General features: G+C 41.6%; 1 protein-coding gene across 1 annotated transcript; it reads right to left on the reverse strand.

Annotated features, from left to right (window-relative positions):
- Positions 1–304: 304 nt before the first annotated feature.
- cnep1r1 (CTD nuclear envelope phosphatase 1 regulatory subunit 1) lies at positions 305–6,974 on the reverse strand. The gene is made up of 6 exons (XM_076291857.1): positions 6,919–6,974; positions 6,361–6,432; positions 5,886–5,959; positions 5,530–5,639; positions 1,072–1,126; positions 305–870 (listed from the first exon to the last, which is right to left on the reverse strand). Exons 1-6 carry the CDS (start codon positions 6,941–6,943, stop codon positions 829–831), a joined length of 378 nt encoding a protein of 125 aa, XP_076147972.1. The 5' UTR covers positions 6,944–6,974; the 3' UTR covers positions 305–828.
- Positions 6,975–19,829: the final 12,855 nt, after the last annotated feature.

The following is a 19,829-nucleotide window of genomic DNA, read 5'->3' on the forward strand; positions in this document are numbered from 1 at the left end:
TCAGCCATCTTGGATTTTGGACCTGTGCAGTCCGGGAAAAAATTGGAAACAGGTAGTTTTGCAAACTATAGGGTCTGAAGAAGTGAAAAAACATAATTTGCAAAAATCTATATGAAATGTTCCAAACACCTTTTTTTGCTACATATCGCCCTGTACTACAAATGGAAGTTAAGTGTCAAGTGTTAAGTTGAGTGTGTGTAGATGAGTGTGTGCATCTGAGTGTGTGATGTAACTTGTAACACTGCTTAGCGTTTTCATCACTCCCTGACAGGGGCCTGAGATGAATAAAGAGGGGAAGCATGTACAAACATCAGGGTTTTATTATAGGGATCTTAAAGCTGGTTTCTACATACTGAAAATAACCATTCACCATAAAACACACACACGCCTGTGCAGGCCTCAAGCTTGCACTCACTCACTCACACACACACGCCTGTGCAGGCCTCAAGCTTTCACACACACACACACACACACACGCACACACGCACACGCACACGCACACGCACACGCACACACACACACACACGCCTGTAAAGGCCTCAAGCTTACACACACACTCACACCGAAAAAAACGCCTGTGCAGGCCTCGCACTCGCACTCACACACCTAAGCCAATGCAGGCTTAAAGGGCCCAGCCCAGCAGCTCCTCCACTAGGGACTTTTCTTCTGACAGCAGTGCAACTGGTTTCCATAGAGATGTTTCCTGTGTGCAAACAGTTCATATAGCTCCTAGAGTCCGCTACATTTCTTCCGTCTCTCTGGGCAGTAATCCCGCCCATCTGTGCTGCTGATTGGTGGGATTCTCCTGTCAGAGTGGAAACTCTGCTGCTATTGGATGTGAGGCCGCGGTTTCAGGATGAGTTTCCCAGTCTGGAGGGCAGGCAGCATGGAAGAGAACAGAGCAGATGTGCAGTTAAGCTTCAGACAAACAACCTCAGAGACCGTCAACTCACGAAAGACATCTTGCTCTTTTCGCATGCACATGAACACATGTACACGCACACACACACACACACACACACACACACACACACACACACCTATAAGGACAGATGTAAAAAAAGTACTTACGTCATCACAGGACATGTTGTATTCAGATAGCACTGTCCGGCAGCGAGCTGCGATTCTGAGGAACATGTTAAGATAAAACACACCTTGTGCAGAAAGGTGACAGACACAATAACGTTTTTCCAGAGGTCAGACTAGAGTCACGATTTTGATGACTTCAGACTCGACGTGAAAAGTGAATTGGGGACAGCATTTAATAAGCGTCATGTAAATACACTAATTTTACCTACCATCAATGATGGACAGAACTCATAATAGTCCTCAATTGTACAGCAGTCAACAAAGTAGCAGTAGCCTAGGCCTATGCGTGGCCCCTTTAAGTGAACCTGACGTCAGTGAGTTGCGAGTGAGTGGCCAGTGTATGAATCGTTTTCATGTCTATGGAGTAAACGCTCAACGCAGATAAACGGCTAGAAGCTGGGAAAAAAAGTTATAGCGACCAAATCAGAGTTTGTGAGGGAAACTGCAACTCCTCGGTCTGTATCTTGTGCCCATCTACTCTATTGCGCACAACCAGTTGCAGCAGAAATGAAAGGGGTTAGCCCCGAAGGTTTTAGTAACTTATAATGGCGATGACCTGATAAACTGAAACAGGAATGGTTAGTATATTTCTCGGTAATAATACAAACCCAAGCGAACAAAATGCAAATAGAACACTAAAATACAACTAAGAACTACTAATCTACTTGTGAGCTCCGTTCTGCTTAGGTTAAACGGAAGATCATTCACGAGATGATTCTGGGCTGCACAGATTCAACGCAGACCCACGGATCTTGTTAGAATGGTGAAACGCGCCCCAGCTGTGGCGCAACTGGCTGGGGCACCTGCACCGTACGCCGGTGACCCGGGTTCGATTCCCGCCCCGTGGTCCTTTCCGGATCCCACCCCGACTCTCTCTCCCACTCACTTCCTGTCGTTCTCCACTGTCCTATCTGATTAAAGGCATAAAAACCCCAAAAATATACTTTAAAAAAAAGAATGGTGAAACGCAGACCCACAGATCTTGTTAGAATGGTGAAATGCATCCACACCGCTGACATTATTTTGAGGAAGTGTGGGATAATTTTTATCTTTCTCATTGAATGTTTAGTATACCTTATATACATGTAGTGAAATCGTATTGCCATCTCCTTACTCTGACCCTGGTGTTTTCTGAAACTCCTATGTGGGAATGTTTAGTTAAATTAACCCCTGTGTCACCGAACTAGGATGGGGGGGTTGTAAACATTTCACTGTGGGTAACCCTCAGGATGGGGGGTCATAAACATTTCTTATCTCTGTTAAAATACCAGATGGTTAAGTGATTAATGGAGGGTGACAACTTGTGATTTTCCATGGGTGTGGTGTAAGGTATAGGAGTTGGCTTCACCCACAGATGTGTGGGCTTGTTACTTTGACATTTCATGTGGGTAACATGCTCCCGGCGTCGTGAATAAAGCTGCAGTCTCACACCAGTTGTCTTGGATTAATTTTGACCACAGAAGTAGTGAAGCCAACCAAGCTCAAGCAGCTCAGTGTAGCCAGGCGGGCCTTAGAAATCTTTGTAGTATGCGGGTCATTCCGTGTGAAATCACCCAATTTCAGCGCAATTTGGCAGGTGACCCTCTCCGAAAAAATCTCTGAAAATGGCTATAAAAGACATGTGAAAAGACATCATCACCTTTGAGGGCTTCTCGTTCAAAAAGTATGACACAATTTCATCAGATTTTTTTCCTACACATATATGTATTATAAGGTCCTGTCCATGCATTAACTTTGGTTGTTATCATTTTCATATTTTCAGAGCATTTTTTTACAGGATTTGTTTTAATTTTACCATATATCATTCTGTATGTGAGGATCATCTGCCCAAAATGTGGGCTTGTTGCTGAGTTTCTTCATTGAGATAAGATTTTTTTAAAATATTGTCTATAAATCCACTGAATTAGTACTGGATCTGCAGTACCACTTTGCACCACATGTGGTGCTCTTTTAATACAATGGAAGTAAATGGAAGAGTAAGAGAGTCACTTGTTTGCTGCACATATCCAATCTAAACACACAGTTTATGGTTCATAGTTGAATTGGTCCAAATAATTATTGCAACATGAACACCATACTACTCATACATAAATCTTATTTACAGAAAATAAACTGTTCAAGTAAATTATAAACACATAAGACTGACTGGTCATCATACATGCAGCAAGAGGATTTAGCATAATTACCATCTTTGTAATGAGTTTTCTACACCAGCTTCAACCTATCAGTGCCTATATGAGCACTTTAATCATTTTTAGCCAGCTGGTTAGGCAAAGTCTATATTCATCTTCATATGCTTGGGATGTAGTCCTCTGTGAAACATAGACAAAGAGCATCAAGATGGAGATCAGTGCTTTAACAAACAATCAAACAATGGGTTTCTAAAATTCAGTTCATCAAGGTATTTCACTTGATGAAAATGACCATGTGTGTTTCCATCACAAGTATTCATAACAAGGTTTGAGGACTCGTGGATCCAAGAGGCATTTGTAAAAAGATGATAAATCTTTAGTATTGATTTTTCTGCATCTGACAATGCACTGAATTTTAGAACCCCCTTTTTACTTGAACCATATGAACCATAAACTGTGTGTTTAGATTGGATATGTGCAGCAAACAAGTGACTCTCTTACTCTTCCATTGACTTCCATTGTATTAAAAGAGCACCACATGTGGTGCAAAGTGGTACTGCAGATAAAGTACAAATTCAGTGGATTTATAGACAATATTTGTAAAAAATCTTCTCAATGAAGAAACTCAGCAACAAGCCCAAATTTTGGGCAGATGATCCTCACATACAGAATGATATATGGTAAAATTTAAAAAAATCCTGTTATCTGTCCACGTGGTGAAATGAGAAGATGAAAACAGGCTTTTTGAAAATCAAGCCCAATTTAATAAAAATGCTCTGACAATATGATAATGTTAACAACCAAAGTTAATGTATGGACATGACCTTATAATCCATACATGAGTGGGAAAAAAATCTGATGAATTTGTGTCACATACTTTTTGAATGACAAGCCCTCAAAGGTGGTGATGTTTTTTCACATAATGAATTTATAGCCATTTTCAGAGCTTTGCACAGGGGAAATTACACAAGATACACCTGATTTGATTGGATTGTTTAATTCAACAGGAAAATGTACTTCTATTCACATAGTTTCACTAATGTGTGCGAAATACCAAAAGAGCCAATAATGTTGGAAGTTGAACAAAACGGATTGTTCACCACGATGCTTAACCCTTAGAACCCGATTGACGCAAAGTGCGTCAAAAAACACACCCCTTCTTCTCTGTTACATTGCTCCGGAACGGTTCATCGCAGCGAGATGAAACCTTTATTGCACGACAGAGCAGAAGTGGGGCTTCCCAACGAGACTACACTCTAGTTTGAATTACTCGCGAACCCGTGATCGCATCGATATGGCAAGCATATCAGATGAAAGAGGGGGCACAGGGCTATCATTTGAAGTACATCCTTCTGGGTTATAAAACAGACGAAGTGACAGCAAAATAATAACTTCATATAGCTGGACTTACCCCACGTTTTTGTCTGTTCTTGTGGTAAAGCATGTTTATAATCCAATGCTATCATGTGTTTCTCTATGGCAAAGCATGTTCATATTCCGGTTTTGAGATCCTAGCAAATTCCTGCATGGCATCCAATTCAAGGCATACATTGCATCCCAATTTGTTCAACAAATAAACACCTTTTTTGCCTTTACTTTGTTCATGGCAATGCAGTAAAAAGTTGAGAATTATTATGACAGCATACACACAGGCACGCAGGCTAACACGTAACCTCGGGTCAAGTCAGGTCAGATCAGTTCATGTCACAGATATGGAGCTCAGAAAGGTCACTATAAAAAATGGCATTTATTTCCGTAAATCACACAGCAAATATTTCTGTAAATTGCTCAGCCCCAGAAAAAAACAATATATAATATATGTGTGTGGCACTTACAATGACCAGAATAAATCCTTATGAATAAAGGTAGTGAAAATGCCCTAAAAACAGCTTAGGGTTCTAAGGGTTAAAATGACTTGAAACTTCAAAGGGCTGTAGTTTTGGAACCATTAGTGATACAGATATACTATTTAAAATGTATGCATAGGTTTGGTCTACAAACACCTGTGATTTTTTTCAGATTTTTTGGAAGAGGGTGACCTGCCAGCCACTGGGTGATTTGACACGGAATGACCCATGCTGTGGGCTTTAATGAGCGCATTTCAGGTAGCCTATCCTACGTCTAGAAAATAAGTATTGAACAAATTGCAGACTACATGCTATGACAAACATTACCAGTACTCACTGAACATTAAGTAGATATTTTGCAAGTTACTTGTGACTTGCCAAACAGTGACTTTGTCACACCTCTGCATCACTCACTCACTCACTCGCTCACTCACTCACTCCTCAGCCAGAGTGAAGGATACATGGAGGGCGCGACGACACGTTTGTGAATCCCAGCGAAGAAGAGGCCAATGAGTGTGATGCAGCTGATGGTGAAGAACGGGTGGTTCCACAGTGACGAGAAGAACGACACCTGCATGAAACACACACACACACACACACACACACACACACACACACACACACACACATTTATAACAGGGCATAGAAATCTAAACACATACACAAATACTTTCCATTAGATTCACAACCCAGAGATATTATTTCAAACACAGCTTGTGCGCTGAAACATGGGCGCAACACAGTCTTGGAAATAGCTAATCTCTGGCCTTACACAGATCCCCAAGGTCAGAGGTCAAATGGCCTGTGTGTATCTCACCTTCTGTGTGTCGGGGTCGATGAGCCAGTTCCAGGCACCCGTGGCCGTGCAGACCGACACCACGATCAGAATCACTGCAGACATACATACAGAGAGAGAGAGAGAGAGAGAGAGAGAGAGAGAGAGAGAGAGAGAGAGAGAGAGATCATAATCCCAACACTGGTCCACACACATTACAAAACCTAATATAACATCATACACACATTAAGGTACTTACAACCAGTCTATGCTTACAACACACAACACTGACAACATACTACTGAAACTGCAAGCAAAAACAGCAGAGTAAGCCCACCACCCACCAACCTCCCTTTCATATGCCATACAACATCTGTTACTCAGAAAGAGAGTAAAGACTGCTATACATGATACATAATAATATGGCCATTTAATCATTGGAAGCAATTAAATAAAGAGTATAACATTGCTAGCAGTGTGAAAGGTGTGTTTACGTGACAAACTGAGCTGAACTTACTTCTCCAGCGGCCCGTAGCGGGCTGAAGGCAGGAAACGTACTCCGTTAGCCTCCTCTCGAAGGCCTTCAGGTCTGCGGCAAAGGAAACAACACACGCACACATCAGTGTCATACACAGTCCAGAGCCTGGCTCCTATGCCTATCATAGCATAATGCTCCTACGCTATTGCAACGCAACTCACGCAGCCAGCGTACACTAGCATAAGCAGCTAATGTTAACGTTATTTGTTACAGGAAAAACAGGGCCCGGTATCCTATGTTACGTGACTTGACAGTGACCTTGGAATGTCAACAAGTACCTTTATCATTTTTAAATAAAGAAAGTCAGTGTCTCCCGAGGACCGCCAAATTAACTCACCCACAACAAGGCATGCGCTAACCAACCATAGGTGCTAATGTTACTGGTATAGGTCGCTTGGCTGGTTAGCTGCAATGTTAGCGATTCAAATAACGTAATACTGTTACAAGAACCCTATTCACCCTCAAGAGGATAGGAATGAAAAGCACTATCCAAGAATGTTACATATGTTATACATCTCTGGATGTAAAATTTTTTACCTTCAGCCTGTTCCAGGGAATTCATTGCTTCCACTGTGAGTTCCTCCGTGTGTCCTCCGGTCCTCAGACGCACATGCACCCTCAACGCGGATTGGCCAAATTTAGGAAGAGCGCCGTTGATTGGCTGATCCGTTTGGACACGTTCAAATGGACTACTTCCGTTTTAAACGCCCTTACTACTGTGTCAATCGGTACTTTGTAGCAGCTGTTATGATCTATACTTGTGTAGGCCTACCCTACTGTACAGTCTCCGTAACAAGTCAACTACCAGCCTACATAGCAAAAGTTACGAATCAGTAGATGTGTGACGAATGAATTTTGCTACCTTTGATCAGGTCCTTATTACTCCCACATTCTACATGAGTGAATTATGTATGTTCTGTCTTAGTTCTTAGTTCAGTGCGGTCTGTTCTGAGAAATTTTACTTAGTTGCATGACATGAATGTCACGGCTGCCACTCACATGGGACATAATGGTAGGCCTAAGTGTCACAGGCACATGTTGGCCTTGAAATAGTAACAGAAAAAAAACATGCAAATTACACACAGGCTCAGACACAGAGCTCCCCATGTTCACAGGATCAAAACTGGGCCAGGGGGTAAACCTCTGTGTGTGTGTGTGTGTGTGTGTGTGTGTGTGTGTGTGTGTGTGAGAGAGAGAGAGAGAGAGAGAGAGAGAGAGAGAGAGAGAGAGAGAATGGAGAATACCATAAAATATAGTCAGTCTGATCCAGTCTGACAGGATTGTTATATGCAGGGTTGGGTAGTAACGGATTACATGTAATCTGGATTACGTAATCAGATTACAAAAATCAAGTAACTATAATCAGCCCAGATTACAATAAAAAAAAATGTGTAATCAGATTACAGTTACATTGTTGGGGATTACCTGATTACATTTTATCATGCAAACAATGCGACTTTTTTTATGATAGCCTAGCTATCTTTTAATTTGACAAGCAGTTTATTCGGATGTTCACTTTTTAGATTTTTTTAAGATATTATTAAGAACAAAATTATTCTTACCCCTGGCAAATATTGATTTTTCTCTTGACCAATATGTTTGTTCTTACTTAAAATGACACTTGCACATGCCAAAAGGTTGCAAGGCAATGTGGTAAAAACATAACCTGACTCTCGCCAGATGAATTTCGTTCCGCCTAGCCAGGGCCGGAGTGGGGCCACTTTTCAGCCCGGGAGTTTCAGGCCCAAGACCGGCCCATGTTTTCCATAGTGGTGGAAATTGGATAAATGAAGCAACATTTCAGCTTTTACTATCCTGTAGTTTTTATTACTACCATGGTTCAACAAATGTGTAAAGGTTATAATTCACTTCAACTGAGAAGTTAACAAAAAATATTCCACTATTCCACAAGTTAACAAAAACAGAAAGAAAGAAAGAAAGAAAGAAAGAAAGAAAGAAAGAAAGCCTTTGAAATGTAGCCTATCCCACGCTTCCCACAAAGAGGCGTATGAACGTTTAGGCTATGTTTTTGCATGGGTAGGCTATAATGTTGTTTGGTGATTTAGCCTACTCCTTTACTACACCCTCTTTTGAGCAAACAAGGCATATATGTTTATCATGTAGCAAAATTGCTCTTTCTTACATTAAATAACTATAAATTATCCTCTATACTTGTCCCTGTAGTCATGGCCTCCTCATCACTAATTTCGGGCTCATCATTTTCAGTGGTCGACTGGTTGATCTGCTGCTCAGAGGCTACAATTTTTATTGCATAGGCCTACACAGATCATGCTTCAGTTTTGTTATCAATATTTGCATACTGCAAAGTCTATGAATCGGATACAAAAGGCTAATTTTAAAGTAATTTAATATGTTGCTTGCGAATAGCTTGACAAACGTCCAATATTAGCCCAATAATTACATTGTCAATAGGCTAATCATTGCCTATAGGCTATCTCTCTTTACAGTTGCCACTTTTGTCTGTAATCTGGAAGCTTGGCACATTTAGCAGCATTCTACCTGGCCAGGGGCGAAGATTTGCGTGGGGACCGAAGGACGTGTCCACACCAATGTCAGATTACGACTGAAATGTCCCCACCAATATTCAGGTTGAAATGGGGGGAAAAGCGCTCACATGCGCTACACAAAGAGTTAAATACTTTCTCACTTTGCTGCAGATCATCTCGTACAGATCGTGTAATGTGCAGTAGCCTATAAGGGTAAATCGCGCTGATTTGAAGTTATAATAACTACCAGTGAGTCGCAGTCTCCTGCGCTGCGCTTCAGCTTCACTTCACTACAAGGCATATGAAGTGCGTCCAAATTAACCCATTCTTCTCTGTTGAACTCCTCGAGTAGGCTACTCATCACACATGTGTCACATGAAAGAGCCTTTTCTCAGCTTTTAAACTGTGCTATAGCCACTATTTGCTGTGATAAACAGTTCGCGAGAAAAATTAACTTCAAGAGATTTAATAATTATTCTCTGCGCCCATCTCCACATCCATTCGTCTCGGTGGAATATCGTAGGCCTACACACTCTTCGCGCGCAACACATGAAAAACCATATATCAGAATAAACAGCAGACCTTACCGAACACAAAGGTGTAATGCATTCTCGTGTATAGTTAGCTGTTCCAGAGTAATCCGGTTTTGAAATAAATTGTAGAAAAATTCATAATGGTCTTTCGGCTTTAAGCATTTCTTAAAACTGAACTGTGCTTACATCGCCTTATCTGCAAATTAGAATCAGAGAATATACAGGCAGCTCATGGTTAAGAGTTGTCAATGTAGCCTTAATGATTCTTTTCACAAAATGCTAAGCATATGTATTTAAGTTTCTTAAAACTGAGCTGTGCTTAAATGGGTCAATGCATGATTTCATAACATACCAAATAGAAAATAAATGTTAAATATAGCCTACATATGTATACATATTAAAATCAGATTATGTGCTACACAGTATAGATCAAGTTGGACAGTAGCACATTTTACTCATGGGTAGTTGGACAGTAGCACATTTTAATCATTTTATATATCTATAGTGGCTGGTGAAAGAGTTGAGTGGCTTTTCCTTTTTTTCGGGGGGATTAGTGGGTAGTGTCCCCACCAAAGCTAGACGAAACCTACGCCCTTGTACCTGGCCGTTTCATCCCTCCTGGCCTCTTTCTACATCCATCCTTCCTGACGCTTATGGCTACTGTAGGGCCGGCCCGGCTTTCCGTAGGTTATCAGAGCTCCACTCATCCATCTGGAACCGATCCATTGGAATGGTGTTTCAGAAGGCTGGGCCTAATCAAAAAATGCTTGCATATGATTGAATAAGCCACTTGTCCGTCATCTATTGACGTGCTACTTCAACCACTCACATCGAAGCCAACCCGTGACGCTGATAACAGTCTCACAGTCGCTTAGCTGTCACATCTATGAAACTCCCGCCCTGCGTCCTGATTGGCTCAACCATACAATCTCGTGCTGAAATCACTCTCAATGGAAGAGGTCCCAGATCGATGTGAGTAAAGCTAGGCGGAGCTAAGCGGAACGAAATTCATCTGGTGAGAGTCAGGTTAGTAAAAACATGGAATAAAAAAAAGTGTTTTTATCTTTTTTAACATTTTTATAAAAATGATTCAAAATGATTCATACCCTTTTTAAACAATCACTGGAAACATCTTTATTTACCACCACAGCTCTCAAAATGGTTCATATAATACCCACCAAGCCTCTTCATGTCTCCACAATGATTGTAGACTGCACCTTTTTAGCAGCAATCTGGGTTTTGAGGCAGGAACGATTATTTGCCATCACTTTGGCCTTGTGCTCACTTTTTTGACGGATTGAGGTCCACTCTAAAATGTTGATTGTTCTCTGTTAACCATTTATTGCCTTGTTTGGCTGTATGTTTTGGATCATTGTGTGGTTTAATGTTCAAATGCTGCCTTTTGGGGCAGCCATGGCCTACTGGTTAGGGCTTCGGCCTTTGGGCTTGCCGGTTCAACCACTAATTCATGGACTGGATAAATGCAGAGACCAAATGTCCCTCACGGGATCAAAAGATATACTTACTAACTTACATAGGCTACTATTGGGGCAGGTCTCTCGGCACACTGCCTGATCTTTTCCTCCTAATCTTAATGTACGTAGCCTCTTGTTTTAGTGTTACTGTTTACTTTGAGAAAATCACCAGGTCCCCCTGGTTGAAAAACATCCCAAAATAATAATTTTCTCACCCCCACAATTGAAACGGACATGGTGTCATTTGGGTTTAATGCTTCCCTTTTTTATGCCAATCTCAGGCCATGTCCCTAATGTTAAATAAATCCAGCGAAAGCTAAATTATTTGTCCAGGTGTGCCCTTATAATGGTTAAGCTGAGTTGTGCATGTTTGGAGAAGAGTGGAGATTCAATTCTGTGGTGGTGTCTTTTACTTAATGGGCATATTTATTGAAGTAATCTAAAAGTAATCCTAAAGTAATCAGATTATGTTACATGTTTTTGGTAATCCAACTGATTACGTTACTGATTACAAAAATTGCCATGTAATTTGTAGTCAGTAATGGATTACATTTCAAAGTAATCTGACCCAACCCTGGTTATATGTTATTATACCTGGGAGGACTGACTAGTGTTACACACACACACACACACACACACACACACACACACACACACACACACACACACACACATTTAGAGTATATTCCTACAGCCTGGCCTTAAATTAAAGTGTTGATTTTATGCCTGAGATGGACATTCCCTCTGATCTCTCTCACTGACCCAGATCACTCTCAGCATGCGGGCTCAGATCGTGGCCTTCTCTCAGTGCTGCTGGCCCTCTGCCAGGCTGGGCCTCAGATAAAAATCTGTGCATCCTGCAGAAGTGTTTCTGTAACTCTTTTGACAGGCCGAAAACACAACCCAAACCCTCACAGCTACAGAGGAGTTGCAAAGCGTCAGGATTCTGGAAGGTAAGAGGCGTTTATGAGGGGGGAACTGTAGTAGTTGTTAGCCTGGGTTGACATGAGATCACTCTAGTTTACACACACACACACACACACACACACACACACACCCACACACACACACACACACACATCTTCTGTTTAGACTGCTTTTCCTCATGACTATAAGCTGCCTTTTAGAGGTTGCCTCTGCTGTCTTTAGGACACGTGTCGGATGTTGTCCCTGGGGTCCGTAATCCGTAAAGTCGCTCCCTTTTCCCTTTTTCTTTTCATTTTTATACATTTTATATGTTTTCATAGATTAACAATGCTAAAGAGGAATGTTTTTAGTATAGATTTAAAGATGCTAAAGAGGAATGTTTTTAGTATAGATTTAAAGATGCTAAAGAGGAATGTTTTTAGTATAGATTAACAATGCTAAAGAGGAATGTTTTTAGTATAGATTAACAATGCTAAAGAGGAATGTTTTTAGTATAGATTAACAATGCTAAAGAGGAATGTTTTTAGTATAGATTAACAATGCTAAAGAGGAATGTTTTTAGTATAGATTTACAATGCTAAAGAGGAATGTTTTTAGTATAGATTTAAAGATGCTAAAGAGGAATGTTTTTAGTATAGATTTAAAGATGGTAAAGAGGAATGTTTTTAGTATAGATTTAAAGATGCTAAAGAGGAATGTTTTTAGTATAGATTTAAAGATGCTAAAGAGGAATGTTTTTAGTCTATATTTAAAGATGAAAAGGGTTCTGCCTCACTGGGAAGCCGGAAGACTATTCCACAGGAAGGGAGCTTGATAGCAAGGCTCTGCCTGCTCATTGTGCCGTTTGATACTGTTGGAATCACAAGAAGCACCCGGGGAGAGTGGACAATTAGCTCCTTCAGGTTATTTGGAGTGAAGCCATTTGCAGCTAATGTTAAGGACTAATTCTACTTTTAATGGGGAGCCAAGTCAACCAGAGTTTAACTGCCCATTTTATTTGACATCTGTTGGCTTGAGTATTTATTAGAGTGTTTATTTACTGTATTTATGTCCGTTTTTTTATTATTATTTACACATTTTTAACATGGCCAACTTAGGTGGACAGTCGCTGCAACATTCAACTGCTCATTCTGCCATGTTAATGTGTGTGTGTATGAGGAACCTCAACGTTAAACATCCCATTCTGGCATGTTAATGTGTGTGTGTGTGTGTGTGTGTGTGTGTGTGTGTGTGTGTGTGTGTGTGAGGAGCCTTATTGGTCTGGTGTGGTGGTGGTCAAATGATCAGATCTTCCGAATGACACCACAAAGTTGTGAGATTGATCCCATGTAGGAGCAGCCATCAATTTGTGCCCCATTAAAGGAGAATTCCGGTGTGATTTTGACCTAAAGTGTTTTGAAACATGATACCGAGTGTGAACGTATGTCTCATAGCCCATCTCGGCTTGTCCCCTGCACTCCGAAATCTGGCGCTAGTTAGCCGATGCTACCAACAAGGCGGTCAATGGTGGTGCCTCGGCATTGGCATAGCCATGCAATTAAATCACTGTTTTACATCATTTACGAGGCTCAATGTATCTCCACACTTCATTGGTAGACTTCCGAGGGCCCTGACATTTAAAACGAGACATTGAGAACTTTGAAAAAGCACTGGTAGTTTACTTACAAGACGATTTATACAGACAGTATCTTCTCGAAGTTTAGCGTTTGCAGCCATCTTGAATTTAGTCACGATAAGTCGAGCGACGAGTAAGAATGAACAGGTATGATAAGGGATCAGATTCCAAAAATAATTCTGTGGTAATGCATGGATTCCAGTTGCTGCTAAGAAACTGTAATCCATGCATTTCCACAGAATTATTTTTGGAATCTGATCCCTTATCATACCTGTTCATTCTTACTTGTAGCTCGACTTATCGTGACTAAATTCAAGATGGCTGCAAACTCTAAACTTCGTGAAGGTAGCCTACTGTCTGTATAAATCGTCTTGTAAGTAAACTACCAGTGCTTTTTCAAAGTTCTCAATGTCTCGTTTTAAATGTCAGGGCCCTCGGAAGTCTACCAATGAAGTGTGGAGATACATTGAGCCTCGTAAATGGTGTAAAACAGTGATTTATTTGCATGGCTATGCCGATGCCGAGGCACCACCATTGACCGCCTTGTTGGTAGCATCGGCTAACTAGCGCCAGATTTCGGAGTGCAGGGGACAAGCCGAGATGGGCTATGAGACATACGTTCACACTCGGTATCATGTTTCAAAACACTTTAGGTCAAAATCACACCGGAATTCTCCTTTAAGGCACCAAATCTGGAGCTGCTCTAAGGTGGCTGTTCTGTCCCTATAATTCACTGTTGTTCTGGATAAGAGTGTCTGCTAAATCAGAAATTATTTAGAATTATTTACATTGTGAGGAGGTTTGCAAAGAGATGCTTAAATTAGGCTATGTTCTGCATGTCCTTCTGACATGAACCAAGATCTGATGATTAAAAAAAAACACTTTCTTTAACACATGTCATAACTGCGTGGTCATTTTTCTTTATTGTTGTTGAATCAGTGTCACATTCAAATAACTTTGCCTATGTGTAGCTTGCTGTGGTCATATGTCAGCCGACGGTCACCCCCTACACCCTGTTTCAATGAACCCCTAGATCCGCATATGCCCGAACGAGGCACTGTCACGCTACATGGAATCGTGGCTCTTGTATGTGTTCATAACAGTGGAAAATGACGACCTTTCCCAAGTATTCCATCAGTGGCCACTGTTGTATAACAGCGCGCAGTCACCGCTAACGGGAGCACCCCGCTGCTCGCGCACAGTGCCGGGAGGGCTTGTTTGGTGAGTTGTCACATTATTTAAGAAGATCAACAGCTATCCATGATGAAAATACGTTGTGTATAGATCCGTGGATACAAGCGTCAGATCCGATTTCACCGAATAAAAACATACAGTTAATTAACACGAAACATGACAGCTTGTCGTTTTAATCAAATCCAAACCTTTAGAAAATTGGTATTTCGGATGTAGGTATCGTGAATCAGCAGTTAAGCCAAAACCTTTAACCTGCATGTTACTTATGGCCTCCTATAAAGTAGTTTTTATAGGCAATTCCTCGTAAAAACAGAACAGGACAATCACGAATGTTAGGTTATCTGCGGACGATTTCATTTTATTTGCAGCTCTGTCTAAACTCTTTCTGGGACAACAGAATGTTTGTAAATGTATAACCGATGACTTGCGCAGGAACGCTGAGTGAGATTGCTGGTTAATGGTTGGCCTGATTCAACCCATAGCATGATGAAACGCGGTGCTATAGGTGGAGAGCATGGTGGAGAGTTGCAGTAATGTTTAGGCACTAGCCTAGGCAAGCACCCTCTACATTTTGGCCATTGGGGATAAAATTGATCGATCAAAAACAGTTTATGCATATTTTGGTAATTATCATTGTCTCTAACAATGAAGAAAAATCCAACCTTGAGGGGAAGCATTTTCCCGTAAAGAATTTAACATTAACATAATAAACATGTTTTTCCATTTCTATTCAACTTTTTTAAAGTTAATCAGTGTCTTGAACTTTCCACCATTAATTTATGACTTCCTGTGTCACTAAGATATACAAATGAAGAGACACAGAGGTCAAATGCCCTAGCCATTTTTCAAGCCAGAGATGCAGCGAGGGAAATAAGTATTAAACGTTTTTTTTAACATTTTGTTTCAGTAAATATACTTCCAATGAGGCTATTTGCATGACATTTTCAGCAGACGTATTAACTCAGATAATCCACCCATATAAAAAATCCAAACATCAAAGTCCATAAGTAGAGTTGTGTGTAATATAGTGGAATGACAGGAAAAAAGTAAAGGACACGCCTACTGAAATTTCTACTATGTGAATACTTTGTGGAAAAGCCTTTATTTGTAATGACAGCTTCAAGTTATTTCCTGTATGACAAAACTAATCAGTCGCACTCGCAGTATTTAGGTGGGATTTTGGCTTATTCTTCAAAAGTTGAATTTTGCTCTCGCCTGAGAATATATTCTCTCAGTATTTGATATTCTTGTCCAAATGTTGTGTAGCAAACTTTCAACAAGCTTCGACATGTCTTTCTTCAGTAATAGAGTCATGCGGGGGTGAGCGTGCATAGAGGCCATGGCGGTGGAGTGCATTACCTATGAATTTCTCTGTTCATTGTACACTGCTGCCTCCAAGGCTTTCTGGAGCTTTCTCTAAGTGGTCCTTGGCTCTTGGGCTACTCTTCTGACTATCCTTCTGACTTTCGGGTCAGAAATCTTGCAAGGAGATCCTGTGCATGGCCGGTTGATGATGCAGTGATGTTCCTTCCACTTGCAGATAATGGCTCCAATACTACTTACTGGATGATTCTGATGTTTTGAAATGCATCTGTAACCAGTTCCCTGTTTCTTGTCTAACACCTTGGTAACGAAAAACCTTTTTATAGCCATCAATTTGTACTAACCCAGCTTATATTAATTTGCACAGATAGGAGGGATAATTACTCTCTAACTACTTAAAGATTCCAGTTTGTTTCTTATCATTCCTTGCCTTTGTGTACTGCTTTTTCTTAGCGTGTTTAATACTTTTTTCCTGTGCCACTACCATTCCACTTTTTTACTCATAACTCACTTATAAACAATAATGCTTGGATTTATTTATATGTTTGGATTACCTAAGTTAATTCTAATGTCTGGTGAAAATGTCATGCGAATAGCCTCACTGGAAGTATACTTACTGAAAAAAATGTTGATGCGTAAACTTATTTTCCCCACTGCATCTCTTTACTCAACTTTATGCAGGGGGCCCAGAAATGCCCTTACCAAAAGATGTATACTACACAAAAAGTAAGCTATGCTTAGTTCAAATTATGTAGATCAACAGTACACTTCCATAAAACTATTTTTGCGAAGGGTGTGGAAGGTGATATCAGACTCCATAGGTGAGAACAGCACTAAGGTTCACAAAACTAACTAAAATATTCAGACTCTGGTGTTGTGCAAGCTGAGAATTGGGATAGTTAGAGCGAGTAGCGTGACGAAAAGCACACAGTTATCCTAAATGTTGCCATATTCAAAATCTGGGTGGATGTGTGTGTGTGTGTGTGGGGGGGGGGGGGGGGGGTCACCAAGTGTCAGTGGGAGAGAGGAAGAGGAGGAGGAGGAGGAGGAGAGTTGCATATTGTCCCTTCCTATTTGTGTCTCCCCGAGATGTTGTGGTTTGGTTTGCATCTTAATGTTATTATGCCACTCTGAGTTGAATGGAGAGGGATGGATAGAGGGATGGATAGAGGGATGGATAGAGGGATGGATAGAGGGATGAATGGAGGGATGGATAGAGGGATGAATGGAGGGTGATGTGAGAGAAAAAGAAAGACAACAAACAAACCAGTACTGTCCAACTGCTGTGGCACAATGACAGTGATTTTGGCAGGATGTGAACACACAATCACACACACACACACACACACACACACACACACACACACACACGTGTCTGTGGACACCACCTCTCACCCAGAATGAAACCTGTGCTCGACTTGTGAGAGTGGTGTGTGTGTGTTGGTAGGGGAGGAGTGTAAGTGTGAATGGGAGGGTGGGGGACCTCTGCACCTGGTAACCTTTGAACCCTGTAAAAGGTGTGATGTAAAGACATGGCATGTTGAAACAGAAGTCCCGTGGAGCGCGCGTGCCGCTATGAGCTGAGAGAGGAGGAGGACAGACACACGCGGAGACGCAGACAGCCGTCCGACAGCAACACACACACACACACACACACACAGAGGCCGGATACCGTATGTGCCTCTGTCTGCTGTGAGCTGCGACAGAGAGAGGACGAAGGAGAGGGAGCGAGCGAGGGAGGGAGGGAGAGTGAGAGCCAGGACAGAGGTCAGCCAACGGTAAGATCTGTCAGACTTCTGCCTTTAAGCGTCCTTTCATCACCAGTCTGTCTGGTGAGAGTGAAACCAAAGCTACTGTGTCCGTCAAGACTGGAAGCAAGAGGAGAGATGGCCGGGGTTTGTGTGTGTTTGTGTGCGTGCGTGTGAATGTGTGTGTGTGCGTAGATGTGTGCGTGCGTGTGTGCGTTTGTCCGCGTGTTTGTGTGTGCGTGCGCGCACAAGCCAGCACGTTAGGACTGCAGTGCTGCTCATGCTGTTTGCTAAGTGCGTTTGAAATCTGAAGCATGTCATCTCACCATGCTATCTAACACTCTTTCCACAGACTCACTCACTCACACACACACACACACACACACACACACGGACGTCATGGGGGTCCGGAACATGTTGTCCAATGACAGCACTGAAGAGGAGGGGAGTGTTACAGGAGTCTCTTTTGTAAGTACTTCTCTCTCTGGCACACACTTACTCCCACACACACATACACACACACACACACCCTCACTCAACTCCAGACTTCTCTGTCTCTCTTTCTCTCCCCCTCTCTCTCTCTCCCTCTCACTCTCTCACACACACACACACACAAACACACACTAACACACACAGCCTGTTCACCATCATAGAAGAAGTGGCCAGATACTCACATACATATAAGCATATATGCAATACCTGATACCTGAGTGAAAACCCCATTGCTGTTGTTGTTGTTGTTGTTGTTGTTGTTGTTGTTGTTGTTGTTGTTGTTGTTGTTGTTGTTGTTGTTGTTGTTGTTGTTGTTGTTGTTGTTGCTGTTGCTGTTGCTGTTGTTGTAGTGGCAACCCTGCTGATGTGTTGTTGTCTATGTGTATGTCCCTGTGCATGTCTCGTACATACTATACTTGCCATCATTTTTGATACTGTGCCAATGCAGTTTTCTCCATTCCTCATCCTATTCTACGGCACTCTAGGCTTTCATTGTCCTGTTTCCACAACAAATCATCTACATCAACTATATAAAGTGATCATCTATCTGTGATTACTTAACTTTTGTGGGCGTGTATTTGTGTGTTTGTGTGCGTGTGTGTGTGTGTGTGTGTGTGTGTGTGTCTGTATGTGGCTGTGTGTCTGCGTGCATTCATGCATGCCTGCATGTGCGTATGTGTGTGTGTGTGTGTGTGTGTGTGTGTGTGTGTAATATATGCATCAACCTTCACCCATACTATGAAGTTATTTTTGATCAATGTCATCTGCAGATTTTAATCTTCCTTACATGCTCTATGTGAGGGAGGGGCTTGTGGCTGTAATAAAACTGTCAATCCAAGTCAAACCCACCAATAGAAATTCTTCTCTCATCATTCAGCCACCCACCCACTCATTTCACTTCCACTTCAATAGACCTTTTTCACAGCAGCCATTTTGACATGAAATACTAGGGCAAGCACAGGTATTACTAATTATGTCAACAAAGTCTCTGATAAATTTAAGTGTAGCTTAATCAAAACCTTAATTAACATTTTTAGTAACTCCACGTGCCTACCAAACATTTCGTGTCAAAAATTCCTGCTGTGAAACAGGTCCATAAGCAAAACAATATTTTAATTGCAATGAAAAAAGACATTTGCAAGCAAGTTTTTTTTTAGAGACAACCAAATTCCTATGGTTTGTAAGCAAAGTTATCTGTTTAAAAATGTGATTGCAGTGCAGATATTTGAATTGTCAGTTCACGTTGGATAGTAACAAACTTTGTTTGATTGATTGTTGACAGAAGTGCCATAACTATACTCTCAGAACTTTGTTTTTAAACACTTGCACTGAAAAGAGATGACAAAAAAAACTCCAATAATGCTCAGTGAAGCTCTTAGGCCTACTTGAAACACCCCCCCCCCCACGCACACACACTACCGACCAACCACCACCCCGCCCAAGAGTTTTGCTGAAACCAGGCTGGTTTAATTGGCTGGTGGGGGATTGAGAAGGAGAGGATCCCGTTGGGCTCATGGCGACTTCCTCTCTCTATGCTGCTGATTGGTTGCGCTTTTCTCTCCATGCTGCTGATTGGTTGGATTTACAGTATAGCGGGTCGTGGCTTCGATCAGCTGTGCTCAGGAGGCGTGTTC

Source organism: Alosa pseudoharengus, unplaced genomic scaffold (genome assembly GCF_046254945.1).
Source record: "Alosa pseudoharengus isolate Yale_2024_CS ecotype anadromous, Long Island Sound unplaced genomic scaffold, YU_APseudo_1.1 YU_APseudo_1.1_scf_19, whole genome shotgun sequence".
NCBI classification, from domain to species: Eukaryota; Metazoa; Chordata; class Actinopteri; order Clupeiformes; family Clupeidae; genus Alosa; species Alosa pseudoharengus.